Source organism: Montipora capricornis, chromosome 3 (assembly GCF_036669925.1).
Source record: "Montipora capricornis isolate CH-2021 chromosome 3, ASM3666992v2, whole genome shotgun sequence".
In the NCBI taxonomy this organism is placed as follows: domain Eukaryota; kingdom Metazoa; phylum Cnidaria; class Anthozoa; order Scleractinia; family Acroporidae; genus Montipora; species Montipora capricornis.
In genome coordinates, this window is record NC_090885.1 from 64,425,912 (window position 1) to 64,443,411 (window position 17,500).

Sequence of the window (17,500 nt, forward strand, 5' to 3'; positions counted from 1 at the left end):
CAAAGTCTGCGTAAGAGGCTTCAGATAAAGTCGGTTGTGTGTACGCGTAAATCAGGACATGAACTATGGCAGTTGTTCTCTTGGTCAAATGCTGTTTACAGACGGACCCGTGCGACACTGAGGCGAACAAAAAGTTGTATCAATAGCAACAAAACATTAATTTTGCTATTAGATAAAGAGATCCCCGTCCAAACATCACAGTGGCATCTGTTCCGAAGATATGTAAATGACTGGCAGGGCACATGGGGTCATGTGCACGGGATGCGCAATGAGTAAATATTTGTGCATTGTTCGAGGGAAAATAACGCTTGCATATCAGGTCGAGATAGTTTTGGTCTCGCTTTGCGTGATGTTCAATATATATCCACGCTTCCAGTTATTTTTGTGTGGTCTCGGGTCAAAATAAAACAATGTTGAAATCAGCATCTCCCACTGAAGTCCTTCAAATTTCTCATAAACAAACATAAAGCTGATGACCCACGAAGGCTTTCATTAATTACTTTCGTGTTTTACCTCTGATAAATACAACATACAAACGTTTTCCAATTTCAACTAAAACCTTAAGCTATTGATCGTCGTTTTTAGAAGCCAAAAAAAATCCACTTTAACGCTATAGTTGATAATTATGACGCAAAACATTTTTTTCATCATCCTGTAATCGGACTTCAGTTCATGACGTCGTCAACCCGTCGCCATTTCGTTGCTTTGTGCCCTTTTTCACAGTGCTTTTTACTCAGTCCCCGTTTTGTGCCTAGTCCGCAACCTTCAGTCCGCATTTTATACCCAGTCCGTGTTTTATACCCGGTCCGCAGACCGGGTCCGCAGTCCACTGTCTGCTGTCTGCTGCCCGCGTTTAATACGGACTGTAAAAATAGATAACTGCGGGACCTCGGGAGCAGGTTTTTAAGTTCCAGATTTTAGTGGCCGGGCATTCTAGAATCTAGCCCAGCTTTCAAGCTGTTGTGGTCGGAAACTCTCTTAAAGAAGGTAAGAAAGTTAATTGCTGTATTTCAAGTGAGAGGTCAGTCTGCTGAAAGGTGTTGTATTGTTAAATCTGGTATCAGAAGGTTTCGCCCACAAGGTGATTCGGAATAATTTCCGCACAGGTCCGTACTTCATTACGAAAACAGGACAAATGAATTATGCATTCACACTATTGTTTTTCTGCAAATAATATTATGCTCATGCGCAAATGAAACCACGCTCTTGTGACACCTTTAGTTGATCAAAACAACAGCGAGAATACTAAGAAAGGAACAAAAGTTGCACTCAACGTTTTTCGAGAATATCTCAAGGAAAAAAAGGTAGACGACGCAAAGGACAAGTTGGCTGAGGAGATTTTATGCAGAAGCCAGATTTAAAAAATGGCGAGCTTTACACCAAAGCTTCACTTGTCGGGATACGCTTTGAAAACTGTGCCATTCTTCAGCTTTGGGTTTAACAAATAGAATTATGCTGAGAAGGAAACCAATTGATTTCTGCCATTACTTGACTCCTGTCCCAGATAAAAAGGGGAGGGATGCTCGTCGGAAATTTTAAATTAAATCTCAAATGAGACCAATCTGGTCGTTGCCCAGGCTTTTTTTGACCCCTAAAAGAGACCATATTAGAAGACAGATAACTAAAAAATATGGTGATTTTTAATGATGGCAAAGACAATATCATCTAATACTTTCACCTTCGTGAAGAAATATAAAAATATACACATACCCTTTTATATTTCTTCGCGCGCAACCCTAAAGGAGACCTTCACTGCTATATATGATTGCGTTTTCAAATTGCCCAGAACACCTTAACTGAGAACAAAATCCGAAATTTACACCCCTAAGCGAGACGGCGAGTATCCTTCCCCTTTTTATATGGGAGAACGTAAAATGTTTTCTCCCTTAATTCTCTAGATACAGCTGGAAACGGGCATCACCAAACTGTCAATCGCCATTGTCAATAAGACGACCAATAAAAGGTCAGTTCGAGGAACCCATTGGATTTCCAATTCAATACGATTATCTGCATGCACAAAACTGAAATATCTATTAGCAACCAATACTTCTCCTTAAACGGGCAAATGAACTTTGACCTCAGACAATTCCTGGTACTCGCTTAGATCTAAAGGAAGATTTGTTACCTGTACCATACATTAATTAGGAGAAACCATCGTAGGTGATTCCTGCTCCTGACCGAGCATGAGGGGTAGTAAAGAAGGCACTTTTCTTCGATGGAAGGCCTTGGAACCAACCAATTTTACATGCTTCAGCCCCGTGACCAAACCAACCGCACCGGGAGCACCTGTTGGCGGTATTTCCAGCAAGTTCTGAACGGACAAAGAAAAGGACACATAAAAGAAAAAATCTGTACAATCAAGAGGTGGGGTGGAACTAGCTGAGAACGTCAGTGTTGTATTGCGAGAGTGAGAAAACAACCAAAACTTGCTAGCTGCTTAAATAGCCTGGTAACTCGATGGGAATATTCCGGAGGACTACTAAAACACCTAGAAAACACCTGATAACAACCCATAAAAACCCTTCAAATTAGAAGAATTCAAACGCAGACCAATAGAAAATACATTAATTTTACACTAGCTACGAGTTTCAGTTCAAAGGAAATTGGTGTTTTCAATCACCATGGTGTGAAGGGTTCAGTTTTCATACTCGTCCTCAAGGAAACTTCCAAAGAAATTTCTCTCAAATCTTGTACTGTAAAAAAATTTCCATGCCGTTAAGAGTATCCTGACTGAACGCTGACTTCAGCGTCTTGTTATCAATGTAAAGGGAGTAAATATTAAGCGAGTACACTGTTTATAGTACTGGTTTCCTTAGTTGACAACCTGTTGTCGGCTAGGGAAACCCTTTAAAAGACCTGGTTAAAATGTATGTTGCCGAATAAACTAATTAAGTATGGCGGCCGTTTTGGACACGAGACAAATACATCATTGTCGTGGCTAGTAATAAATTTGTCTCCATTGCGATAAAAATCGAATGTATTGGTCGCTTCGCGCATTTTCAGGGAGGCATGTTGTAAATTTCAGCCACGTCGTGAAATCGAACATACAGCGATTGATCTTATTGAGATTGATAAGCACAGTTTTATTTTTCCTTTAGGTTAAGTGAAATTTTCTGTTTTGGAAATTAACGATTTTAAAAGGGCTGTATATACTTAACATAACAAGGTCGTTGTCATGAAATCTACACACAGTGCCAGCAATTGGATGATTACAAGACTGAAGAAAAGACAAATTTGCTTACTACAACACTTGGAATTGCTGTTTGACATCGTTATCGGAAATATAGCACTTAGATGCACACCTTTTGTATTTGTTCTCTTGTTACTTAAAGTTAATATCTTCTGTTAACTCTAATTATTTAAGGCGTTTTATTTTCTTCTGCTAAATCTGATTATCTTTAAGAAGTTTTCTTTTCTTCGCGTCACTAACTCCGTAATTTCTTAGAACACTTAACGCAATTGTATGTACCGTGTTCATTGTCTTTTTATTAACTTCCTATTAATGAATGCGATGATGACGATATCACCATGGCTGTGGGCCATCGCTGGGCAGCTACATGTAATTTCCATTTGGGACAAATCTGCCTAGGGAGAAACGGACGGTAAGGTACAAATCAGCAACTGAGCGGGAAACTGAACGAAACGATAGCACGATGAATACCATATGACACGTGATGTGTACAATATATATCAGGTCATTAACTTCTATTAACAAATTAATACACAAAATCGTTTTTTGTAAGTTAAAAGAAGATTAATGACTTGACTTTGACTGAGGTGTCTGTTGGACGTTGTTGATGGAAATAACTTTTTTTTCTTTTGCATTTTAGTCTTAAGTGAAATCACAATCTGTTAATGATGTCAAGATCTTTTGGCCAAGCAGGAGATTTGAGGAGCCACGAAAGAGTGCATACTGGAGAGAAACCTTATGAATGCAAACAATGTGGTAAATTTTTTAGCCGAGCAGGAAGCTTAAACATACATGAAAGAGTCCACACTGGAGAGAAGCCTTATAACTGCCAACATTGTGGCAAGTGTTTTAGCGAAGCAGGAAGCTTAAAGAAACATGGAAGAGTCCATACTGGAGAGAAACCTTATGAATGCAAACAATGTGGTAAATTTTTTAGCCGAGCAGGAAGCTTAAAGATACATGAAAGAGTCCACGCTGGAGGAAAGCCTTATAAATGCCAACATTGTGGCAAGTGTTTTAGCAAAGCAGGAAATTTAGGGAGACATGAAAGAGTCCATACTGGAGAGAAGCCTTATAACTTTCAACATTGTGGCAAGTGTTTTAGTGAAGCAGGAAGCTTAAAGAAACATGAAAGAGTCCATACTGGAGAGAAACCTTATGAATGCAAACAATGTGGCAAGTGTTTTAGCGTAGCAGGAAGCTTAAAGATACATGAAAGAGTCCATACTGGAGAAAAACCTTATGAATGCAAACATTGTGGCAAGTGTTTTAGCGAAGCAGGAAGCTTAAAGAAACATGAAAGAGTCCATACTGGAGAGAAACCTTATGAATGCAAACAATGTGGCAAGTGTTTTAGCCAAGCAGGACATTTAAGGAGACACGAAAGAGTGCATTCTGGGGAGAACCTCTATGAATGTAAACAGTGTGGCAAGTGTTTTCGCCAAGCAGCACATTTAAGGAAACACGAAAGAGTCCATGCTAGAGAGAAGCGTTACAAACGTAAGCCAAAAGGAAAGTTTTTTCGCAACAGAACAAGTGTTAGGAAACATGAAAAAGCACTAGAAAGTTCTGCAAGTGCAAGTGAACACGAAGTAGAGATCCATCGCCCCTGCACTCGACAGGGTGAAAAGTACAGCTGTTGGCTTTGTCAAGAGGAGTTGTGCAGCGAGGAGCTTCTTCTTGCACACTATCAGAATCATATGACGTCTGAGGAGCCATCAACCTAAAGTAGCTGGGTGGCTTTTTAATGAATTTTGTTTTAGAAAGTTTTAGCCTTTCCGCTATAATGGTGTTGCGTTGGTAAATTTAAAAAACGTTCCATTTGCTCGTTGTTATGTTTCGTTGGAAGTTGCTTCCCCGCCATACACGTTCAGCCTTTTCTAAGGAGCGTTGAAAATTAGACCATTGTTTACATAACTAAACGCAGTTTTTTTTTTTTTTTTTTTTTTTTTGGGGGGGGGTGGGGGGGGCTATACCAGTTCAAACTATTGGCATTGCCCTTTTATGTGTTTTCAAAATAGTATTTTAAAGGTTCCCCTAGAAACGACGTTTTTTTAAGCAACGGGCCTCTTTAACCCCAGGCAGCTTAAAATAACCGGCAGCACAATTTACATGGTTTATGGGAAAACAATTAGCAAGTCCTATCCTAAAGAGAAGATAAGAAATTCTTTTCCAGAAAAGTGCCTATTCACAAACTACCCCCGATCTTTATCCTATAAGTCAAATCGATCCGAAGGAACCGTTCTTTGCCAGTGAGCTATATGTTTTGTGATTGTGACACCAACGATGGTTCCCGAGAAGAATCAACGGTGAAATACTAACGACCTCGGAACCACTAAGCATAGCACCTCTCATTTTCTGCAAATGCATCTTAACCACCAAATTGTTGCATATCGAAGTTTTCCTGGAGGAAAAACTTGTTTCCTTACTTTGGAAAATTTCCAGGCAGTCACATTCTGTTTCTAAGGTCAAGTGTGCATTGCCACCATATGAACTTCACTTTACGAACTAGTTTTCTTTAGGATTATGAAATCCAAAATATATCATATAGACGTAAATGTTAACATAAATCTTGTTGTTGTTGTTACGCAAAAGAAAAGACAAGATTGTAAAGGATTTCTAATTAAATCAAAGATTCGTTAGGTACCAAAGGGAGTCATACACGGAAACGTCATGTGACAACATCTCAAATCTATGCCCGCCAAGCTCACAGCCTTGTTCTACGAATATATCAGTACCCTAGTTTGATTTTGGGTTAGTGAATAAAACCGTGTGGTAAAGTGTTAAATCTTTTCACTGGGGTTTCTTCAACAAATGTGCAGAGTACTAGGCGAGAATGACTGTGGTGCTCATAAAAAATCCCGTCTTGCGCAGTTCCATATCGAAAAAAACAAGTATCAAAAAGATTTTCTTGTTACAGTCAAAAATGTGCAGGAATGGCGCAGTTGTGAGAGCACTCGCTTCCCAGTAATGTGGCCTGGGTTCGATTCCTTGACTCGACGTCATATGTGGGTGTCTATGAGAGAAAAGTGCTTTAAATTGTCAAGATGAGGGTGAGGATCACTTTACCCCTTCGTCTATAACCCGCGCTTCAAATTTATTTTGTTTGTTTCATTCAATATCATCTTAACTTCCAAATTGTGACTTGCAGACTCGTACCAGTGACATGCTGGTCTCCCTTTGAACACAGAAGTGGCTGAGACTAGATAGTCACATGCCAGAGCCAACCATTAGAACTGATAGGAGTTGAAGTGTTGGCTATTTACAAACTTTTCTTTAAGCAGATTGCATTAACTGCGTGCAACTTTTATCTTAAAAGGAAATCATTAACCACTTAAAAATGAAATTACTACTTTCGTTATAAAGTAAGAAAATTTTAAAAGAATGAAACTTAAGTTAGACCAACATAGTTGAAGGTAGTTACCCAATATAGTTGAAGGTGGCATCCAAGAAGTAAAGCTTCAAATGTTTCAGTATACAAGATTTTACAGAACATATTACCCACTCAAGCGAGCTTATACCGATATGGCATAAAAAAACAGTGATCGCTTCACCTTTTGCAAAAGCGAGAAGCAAACATTAGACCACCTCTTAGTCTCTCATAGCCTTAGTCTTGATGGTATGAAAAAGCACGAGAACAGATCTTATTAAATTCATGTAAACTCTTATACGGTTGCCACGTTAGGTCGACTGATGGACCGACACTAAATCACTGTATTCTTCCTTCAAAATGTTATATTTTTTGTGCTGGTGCATGGGCGGGAGGATGAGCTTTAATTCCGGACTTTCCTTTTGCGGCTGCATGAAAGACTCGTCATTCTAAAAGAGATCGCTACTGCTAAAAAAGTCCCTAAGAATGTTTTTTCGAGAGTGGGCTTTCCAAGGACTTTCTTTCTTTGTTCTCTTTCTCTTCCGGTAGCATTGTAACACGCAATAACACTCAGAGAAACGATGTAATCAGCAGATTGTAATCTGGCGTCTGTAAACAGCATTTTTTACAATGACTGCAAAATTCTCGCGAGCTCATTGGCTAATTTTTATGGTCAATAAGCGGACAGACACATAAATTTATAATTTATGCGTTTCGAAGAATTTAATTTATGGAAAATTTTGTGAAACGTCGATCTGTCACTTTTTAACCAATAGAAAGTCTCTCTTTTTATTTCATTAGCCAATAAGGGAGCGAGGCAACTTATGAATTTGGCTCCGTCAGATTGAATAAAATTGAATTTTCTTGCATTTTTGTCTCGCGTTCTTCTCGAGCTTTGACTTTATTTTAACAAATTGATATCAGTTTTTCATACGTCTGTCCTGTTATTGACAATGAATTTCGTCAAATTTGTTAAATGGGTTCTTCACGTTATTCTTGTCATTGTTGTATATTTGTGTTAATTAAACAATTTTTGCAAAAAATAGTGCGAGCACCAAAATGGGTAACCAGTATGAATGTCAAATAGGAGATAACAAGAATTATTTTGCAATAAAATGCAAGGCTAGTTCCCCAGTGCTTGATGGTAAAGTCAATCAAAATGGCCTGAAAGCTTTAACAACTACTTGTGTTTTTGGATTTTAATCCAAGGTAGGTTTCTCATTAGATATGTCATTTTGGCTAACAAACGCAAATACCAAAAGAATTGCAGGAAAGCGACCTCGGTTTGCTCTCATTAAGAATGACCTATGACCATGGACATATTACAACCATGATCGGCATTACAATCTTCACCACTATAACGACCGTGACTACCATGATTGTCGTGAGCACTGGGAACAACGTGGCTACCATGACTACCGGGACCACCGTAAACATCTGGAGTACCATGGGCACTATGCATGATGATCATCCATAGCCACAATGACTACGGACGAGTGACCACCACAACCACAATGATGACCGTAATCTCTCGGTTAGGACGATGACCCTGGTCACCAGGACCACTCCGACAATCCGCGCGACCACCTGCTCTTTGATTGGGTACCTCATGTTAGCAAAAAAAGTAAATGAGAGATTAGTTAGCAATCTTAATTTAATTTCTTCAGGCAAAGAATCCTGTAGTAAGTTCTTGGCGTCAAAGATTTGGGAATCAAGACCTTCTTTATTTTAGAATATGCCTCGTAATAGTTTTTGGAGAGAATACAATTATTTGTTGTTGAGTAACCAGATTTAATTTTAATACATTTAATTGATGGACAGAGAAAGAGACTTTCATAACTTAATCTTAGGTCTTCTGTTTTAATAAACTTCAATAGCAAATGTTCTTTAAACTTTTAGCCCACGACTAGAAGCATACAACTTCATTGTATTTGTGCAACGCCGCTTTAACAGACCAATATAGTTTTAGATTGGTTTTCCCGAAAAGCCAGACCTTTCCAGCTAATCATAAGTCTTGCAGGAGAAATCATTACCCATCAGATTGAGAATCTTATTTAAGAACCAAACTTTTATTTGAGAACTTGTCTAAAGAAAGCTTGATTTGTGAAAATGGCGTTACATGTATCGACCTACAATCTCGGACAAAACTGTTGAGACAGTAACACAAATTCGCATTCATTTTTAAACATGCCTACTTACTCTCCCCTTCCCACTCCCCTCCCCCCCCCCCCCTCCTTAGTCAATGTTCCTGAGTATCGTCATATGTTCTACAGTATATTTCGGACCAAGATAAATCAATATTGAGGTTGGGGGGAGGGAAAAGGGTAGGTTTTAAGCGGTATATTTGGATAACTTGTTGGAGTACCAAAAATGTTCTTTTGTCTCAACAGGTTTTGTCCGAGATTGTTGTGTTGGAGTTGTATCCTCCTGTTTATGGGCTTCTGCTTGCACTCGATGATGTTAAACCTGAACATCCATGCTACTTTGGATACAGTACACCAGCAATCAATTTCTTTGAGGATAACATTTTTTTTTTCTTTCTCTAAATGATCTTTTCTATAGTAGATACATTGAGGATAGTAGATAGACTAGTACGAAAAAGGTAAAGGAAAAATGACATACTCTCACTTATATGGACAATTTGAGCAATTGTCTCTTGTGGACACCTGAAAAGTTCAGGTTGCTTCAACAGGATTGGAATCCATAACCTGTGATTTGATTAAGTGTGAATAAACACATTAAATTGAATGGAGATATGAAATAAACCTGAAAAAGGTAATTCATTTTCATCACCAAAGAATCATCCATCAAGCACGATAGAATTAATCCAAAGCAGTCTACAACTTTCCTTTACGGTTGGTGTTATTTGCAGGTCGCAGATTGCAGGTTGCAGGTTGCAATATGGGAGGTGGCGTGGTCCAGTGATTAGGGCGTTGGTTTTAGCATGCGGTTGCCCTGGGGTTCAAATCATGTTCTAGGCTCTTGTTTCAATTTGTTTCCAGTTGTCCCGGATTCAACTCTACCACGCTTTGTAAATAGCCAACTGGTTGCCTCCTGCCACTTGGAGGTCTTAAAATTATGTTTCTTTCAATTATTAAAAGTGGGGTGCCTGTGAACCAACTTGATAGCAAACTGCACTTCCACTATAAATATAACAAATTGATGTCAGTTTTTCATGCGTCTGTCCTGTTATTGATCATGAATTTCGTCATAACATTGTCAAAGTAGCTGTGGATCCACGAGGCGATAGCAACAGAAAAAAAGTCTCCGAAAACTTGAAATAGCACAAGAACGTTCTGCAAGTACAAAAAAACTTGAAGTTGAAATCCATCATCGCTGCACCAGGCGAGAACATCATTCAAACCAGGCTGAAAAGCACATCTGTTGGCTTTGCCAGGAGGAGTTGAGCAGCAAGGAGCTTCTTCTTGTGCACTACGAACATCACATGACATTTGAGGAGTCGTCAAGTTGAGGCGCCTTGGTGTCTTTTAATGTCAAGAAACTTTGTTTAAATTGCTTTAAAATGGCAATGTGGTTGAAGTTATCTTGTTTATGATTAAATTAAAAGGTAAAAAGGTGCCATATGAGATGCCATATATCCGAAGCTTTCGTTTTGCATTCCTGCTAGTACTAACGGTTTTTTGTGGGTGTGCTTAGAAATGCACAGGGATGTACCTAGCGTTTCACAGGGGAAGCAAGACCAAGACTGAGCTTTTTTTTTTTCAGCGTTTGGTTTCTTCATTCTAACGAGATATCTTTTAATTTTAATTTTTGTAAACAGAGATGTGTTCAGTTGAAAACGGACTGCAATGTTTGCGCTATACCTTGTGATTTCCATCATATGAGAACGGAACGATCGAATTAAGATTTGTTTTTTCGCTCGAGAACTGAGAAAAGTCATCGCCGTACCGGCTCCGTTCATTCCTATCAGTAGACTAATGCCAAAATCTCTGACCTGAGAAATCCATTTCCCACGACATCAGATCATGATTTCTTACAACAAAAACACTTTTGGAATTAGCAGTCGACCAAATATAGTCAATCAACTTCATCAGTTTCGACAGTCCAGTAAAATCTGGGTAATCCCAATTCCTATCAAACGAAAACAGCTACCATACAGTATAAGGAGTAGTTGTTGCATACTTAGAACCGCAATTAATGGATGATTACTGTATTATTTTTGTTTACCGTTGAAACTTACATTTGTTGTTAATATACTACTACCGTGACTTTTTTGCCATTCTTGCAATTAAATTGGCCAAGAAGTTTATAAGCCAAATCTGGAATAACCGTATGTAAAAAATACAGTTAGTATTTTAGGTACCAGCATAAACAAATGGCCGAATTGAACGTAAAACCGTTCTTGATAGTCCTATAACAAATTAGGTTCTGAACAATGTAGTTCCCGAAGCTGTCAAAGTGGAAGTATCCCATCCCACTTGCTAGTTCTTCTCTGTCGGCTGTGAAACAATCCGAAGCATGTCAAGTCTCACATCCTTTTACGAGCAGAAATCTTGTGTTCACGATAATATGACTGCGCTGGTCGACCTCCAAGAGTGGGGGGGACCCCGCACTAATTACACTCGTTATAGGGTCTTATAGGGAGATTTGAACGAGAATCTTACCTGGGGGTTGGGAAAAACCAGGGAGATTTTGTTCTCTAACACCTCGCATCAGGGAAAAGTCGAGGTACTTAGTAAAGAGAAACTCTGAGTCATTTCAAGTTGTTTGCATGCATGAAATTGTAGCCGCCAAACACAAGAATGCGGGCTCATCCAACTCCTTGTGGTTTGTTTCGGCAACATGGCCAATCTCGACCCCCAGAGCTTCTCTTGACTGAGGGAGAGAAGAACTCTGGGGAACCCTGAAACAAAGTGTAGTAAAGCATCTTCCAATTGGTCTTCGTGAAAAACAATCAAAAGCGTCTCTAATTGGTGCATTCATGTTAACACGAGAACTGAGCAGACGCCGTAAGGTTCACATCGCCAATTTTTGGCGATAAAAACCCTATGGCGCATGTTCTCCTACACTGAGTTTCCTAGAGCCTTGGGTCGTCTCGTCGGGAATTGTTATATTAATCCTTTTCCATCTTGCTTCTGCTGATACGAACTGTTTCGATATAACGCGCACTCTGAATGGTTAAAACATCGTGTTTTATGACAGTACAGATGCACAGCTGATGCCACTCGTAGGATTAAGAAAATAAAGTTTTGCAAATAGTTTAGCCGAATGCGTGCGGCAATTAAGAAATTCTTTATCATAAAACAAATAAAGAAGCCTCGCCTGTGATGTGTTTCGAGAAATAGGGAATACACTCGCGGACTACATCTCGCGTTTCTCCTACATTTCTTTCGTGCTCTATCCGCCTCCTCCGTGCTTTACAACAGAACAGGTCACATGCGTGGCCTCTTCATTTGTTAATTATGATAGTCTTATACCTCTCTAGGAGAGGCAATATCTTGACTTTGCTTGCTCTGGGGCCCCATCTATCAGAGGGAAATTGAAATATTTGGCTGAGCCCTTTGCAAAGTCCTCCGGGTGATGCCCGTTGATAGGTGCATTAGCGTTAAACTTTGGCATAAAATTGTATTCTAAATCGTTTCTTAATGTTGTAATTTTGCTTTTCAAAAGCAAGGGAAATTTCAGCCTCATGCCATGATCATTTGCACTCGATGGTGTCAAACGCTGAGACCCGTCTGTAAAAAGTCATGACTTTGTACACCGTCCGTACAATAGCAACAGCGACAGGAGCCCATCTAGAGCCTACAACTCTACTGTGTTCGTGCAACGGTGCTTTCACAAGTAAGGTTATTTTTAGATTAAATTTCCCGCTAATTAGAATCCCACAGGAGCCCGATGACCAATTACAAGAAATTAAGCTGACGTCATAGGGTCACCGAACCGGAACTGCCTTTGTTTTTGGACCTAATTCGCGGGAAGGGCTAGTCTAAAAATAAACCTACTTGTGAAAACGCCGTTTCACAGACGCTGTATGGACGCTGCACGCTCCAGATGGGCTCCTGCAGCGATCAGTTTCTTTGAGGATAACATGTTTTTCCCTAGCTCGATATCTGCTTCTTTCTAAATTAGATATTTGCTACTGTAAGTACTGAGAATAGCGTGAATAAAGAAATTAAATTGAATCGAGATAAATGCAAATCCGAAACACAAGACAACTTGATCAAGCAAAATTGTATTGCTCTCTTGCGTCCCCTCACCAGTCTACGTCTTCCCTCATAGACAGAGTTGCAAACATGACGTCCTCTCCCTTCTCTCAAGTCCGCTGGTCAGAATGGCATGACCATTGCAAAGCTCATTGCGAAGAGAAGGAGTGAACTGAAGGTCCGAGCTGTTGTGAGCGAAAGCTATCTAACAGAAGGTAAGAAAGTTTGTTATTGCATTTTAAGTGAGAGATCGGTCTCTTGGAAGGTGTTGCATTGTTAAATCTTTGTTTTCCTGCTTCTTCCTTCTCGGAAATGATCATGGCCGTGCCCAGATATCTGGCAGCCGGACATATCGATCGGGCGCAACTCTTTTAGAACGTGTAATAATCGAGTATCAAATTTAATGTGTTCTTTTCTTGCGTTGTGTTCGTTCGGGCGCAACTCGTGCGAGTAATAATTGAGTTTTACTGTGGTCTTGCGTTGTTTGCGTTATTAGGGGTTGTGTTTTGTAGGACGCAAACCGTGACAATCGTATAATCGGAAGAATAAAAATAGGCGGTCAGTATAAAATAAGGACCGCGGATTGCGGACTGCGGACTGCGGACCGGGTATAAAATGGGGACCAGGTATAAAACTCGGACTGCGGGCCGGCTACAAAACGCGGACTGCCCGCCGACTAGGTATGAAACAAGTTTTAAAAAATGGAGCATAGAACAAAACTAGGTTTGTACTGGCCCAGATCCAGATTTTAAAGAAAGACCTTGAGTACTCTTCTTCCGTGTCAAAATATTGTCATGTACACAGAAATGCTCAGTTACAACATCGACAAGGCTAGAGAAAGTAAGAGTAGAGATGTTATCTCAAAATTAAAAAATTAAACGAGACTTACCTTAAGTTGAAGTTTGATTGTAATTCTATGAGTTATTGGACAAGGAAACTAAGGAGTCATGTGAGATATGGGCGCGCAGGTCAAGTGTTCAGTCTTCAGTAAAAAAGTGTTTAGGGTAGGGAAACAAAATCCCCATCACACATCAAGAAAATAGTTTGGGATGGGTGACTCCTTAGTTTCCTTGTCCAATAACTCATAGAATTACAATCAAACTTTAACTTAAGGTAAGTCTTGTTTAATTTTTAAATTCTATTTTGTCATTGGACTACATCACTAAGGAGTCATGTGAGAGTTTCAAAGTGTTGGGATCACAAGCTTGAGGGCTTGGGTCAAAACAAACCAACAAAGAGGCAAACCCAACAAACAATATAATATAAAATTTGACAGGGTACAATAATAGCACAATATTCGCCCAATGATTTTTCTGTATACATGAATCTAACAAAACCTGACCAAAATTGTCGTCAGTTTGTAAGGGCTTGTTATAAAACCTATTGAACGTTGAGGCGTTAGCCCAGCCAGCCGCTTGCAAAATGGTTGCAATATCGACATTAAGCCGTTTTGCTGCCGACGATGAGGCTGCTCTTGTGCTGTGTCCAGTAAACTTCTCAATATCAGACTGCTTTAATACGTTTACCTCTTTAAGCCACCTAGATAGTGTATCTGTGGCGACTGCCTTATGTGGCTTTTGGTAACTAATTAGCAACTGAGTGTTACACGTACCTCCTTGTTAGTTTTTTGTTCGTTCAAGGTATTCTTTTAGTACTTTGATACGGCAGAGTTTTTCATTAGGAATGAATGATTCAGTCACTAATGGACCTTGGTGGTTTCCAGGTCTAAATGTTTTTAGCAATTTTGTGAAGCAAAAAATGCACTCTTTGTGCCCAAGTTTAAGGTAATCAATAGATAATGCTTTTAATGTTTGATATCTTTGGGCTGAGATCAGAGCCAAAAGCATAGTAAGTTTCATAGTTAAGTTTTTAAGGGTGAGTCATTGAACAGGAGGTAGCATTTGTAAAAAATCAAGGACGGTACAAACATCCCAAATTTCTTGGTATTTCGGTAGACTTGGTCTAGTTTCATACACTCCCTTCATAAATCTAGGCACACTAGGATGGTACCCAAAAGATATGTTGTTTGACAGAGTAATTATAGCAGATAATGCACTCCGTGCCGTGTTAAGTCCACTATAACCTATACCTTCATCATATAATTCTCCTATAAAGTTTACACCTTCTGCGACAGTTGGCGAAATTGGATTAACTTCCCTTTTACTAGAGTTTAAAAAAAAATCATTAATAATTCATGAGTCTAACAGCCTATCAAAACACCCATAAAACGTCACGTGTATGAGCTTTATATCCTGATAAAACACTCCTCGCTAGTATTCTTTATATAAAGAATACTAATAAGGCATAGCTTGTTTTTATTGTATGCTAATATTCACCTCTCACAATTTGAACCATTGTTTTTAGTCCAGAAGGACACGCTCTTTAATTGTGGAATGTTTTTTAAGCTGTTCAAAAAACTCGCAGTACGTGTTTTATCGGGTCTAAATAGCTTCCATTTTTACAAGGTGCCTTCGGGTCCCTGATCTCCAAGATGCTTCCATGTTATTGGTACCTGTAGAAGAAAAGCCTCTGTTTTGGAGTTGTTTCCGGGTAAGTGGCACATCAGTAGGGATGGTTTCTGGTGAAGTTGGTGTTTTTCGTTTGAGTGACTGGGCAGATATAATGTCCTCTCGGTCGCCGGCAAAACCACTGGTGCCTGGACGAGCATCTTCATTGCCACCGGCCACCATGTCTAGGTGGGCCACTTGGGGGTACAGCCACAATCCTGTCTGGTTATTCTTTCTGAATCTTCTGTAGGACTACAGCTGTAAGCTTATTATGCTAAATGGAAGAAAAGCATAAAACTTGTACATTTAGTTACTCCATGGCAAATGAAAAGCTTTGACAGCAAAAGCTTCCGGGTCTGGATGATATGAAATATATGGCTTGACTTGATAATTAATGTGAGAGGCAAACAGATCAAGATTCGGGGTAAAACAAAGTTGTGCACACGATTGCTGAAATAATGTTTTGTTATTCTGTGTTACGCCTAGATTTTCGAGATTCAGAGTCTGCCTCAATGTTCTCTTTCCCCGGAATTCAGGCAACAGTGAGCCATTTATTGTTTGCAATACACCAATCCCAAATAGCTTTAACTAAGAAATTCAACTTAGTTGAATGACTGGTGCCCATTTTATTAGCTATAACCTGAACTGTTGTGTTATCAACCAGGACTCTGACTTGTCTTCCTGATACTAGCTTTCTATAAGCTTGTAAGCCAATAATTCAGGATAGTTAATCTGGGTTTCCTTCTCTGTAGCTGTCCAGAGCCCCCCTGTAGAGAGGTCATTTACTGCGCACCCCCATCCTTGTGTAGATGCATCAGTACGAATGATGATTTGTTGGTCAGATCTGTCTATTTTATTGACTGCAGTATCTATACAACTGATCTACTACTGAAGCTCCTCTCTAGCAAATGGTGTCAAGCTCATAAAGGCATCAAAATTGTCAGCTTTTTGTGTAAGGGCTTAAGATTTTTCATGTTCTGTAATGCGAAAATGCAGAGGGTCATACATTACCCCTGGAAAACTAGATATGATGAGGCCCACAACTTGTGCCACCTCACGAATCCACACTCTTTTACATGACAGAATTTGAATTACAACTGTCTTCAACTTGTTTGCCTTGTCTAAAGTAGGTGATACTGTCACATGGATTGAGTTCAAAACAAACCCCAGATATACTAGAATTTGTGTGGGTATGAAAACTGATTTTTTAGGGTGACGAACAAAACCGAGATTGCCAAGCAATGTTATTGTGCCAGTAACATTAGAGGCACATTCCGTAAATCCACAGATGCCATATAACAATTTGCTTACATTAAGCTAAGAGCAGTCCAAATTGAATACATCTTAAAATGCCTACGCACCACATTTTTATTTAAACTTTTCACATTCAAGATTAATCTATGTGACCCATCATCTTTGGGCCGGAGAAATATGGGGGAGATAGAATCACCCTGCGCCGAAACAAACTCAACAATAACTTCTTTGGGCAATAAATGTTGAATTTCTTGGGTAATAACACTATTTTTCTCCGTTGAAACATGTCTGATGCGGCAGAGAAGTGAACTCAACTTTCTCCCCAGCAACTGTGCGCAAGACTTCTGCGTCAGAAGTTATTTTTGCGCCATTCGCACAGTCTACGTGACAACTGGCCAGCTTTGATCGAAGCCGCATCCTCAATATAAAATTTATCACCTTCGACATATTCTCGGCTAAATTGCTTACCTATAAAGTTTTAAAAATCAATTCATCTGCTGTATTTACTGCCACTGATTTCCCTGATTTCCCCTCTTTTGTGAGTTTGTCTTCAACTTGGGGAATGATTTTGGCGGGTACTGCTTCCAGTAGCGGTCTTTGGACAAAACATTTTGTCCTCGTCGTTGTCTGTTATCCGAGACAGCATTGTTGTTATTTGAGAAGCGGCCTGCTTTCCCTTGGTTATGTCGTTCAGGGAAAGTGGGTTAACTTATCTTGTTTGAGGCCCAAATGTCGTTTAATCGTGATTACAGATTATCGCCAAACAATAGCAATGTTTTTGGGACGAGCGAGGCACATAAACTGCTTTAGTGTTTGTGCAAAGTGAGTATGGCGTCACGACGCCGCAACGATAGCTCACACGACGCGTGGCTTACCAGTGCCAACGCATCCGTATTTAGTTTTACTAGCTTATCAAGCTCCGGCAGTTTTTTCTCCCCCAATTGCACTAGCGTGTCTGTGGACAGAGCCAAAATAGCCCCGATTTTTGTGTTGACGAGGCGCGAAGGTCCTGTTG

The 17,500-nt window shown here is 39.7% G+C and overlaps 1 protein-coding gene across 1 annotated transcript in view; it reads left to right on the top strand.

Annotated features, from left to right (window-relative positions):
- The window catches only part of LOC138040716 (uncharacterized), a 101,338-nt gene that overhangs the window by 12,863 nt on the left and 70,975 nt on the right, over positions 1-17,500 (top strand). The window contains 1 exon segment of the mRNA XM_068886391.1: positions 3,867-4,662. Within this exon segment, the coding sequence (XP_068742492.1) occupies positions 3,867-4,662 (796 nt within the window).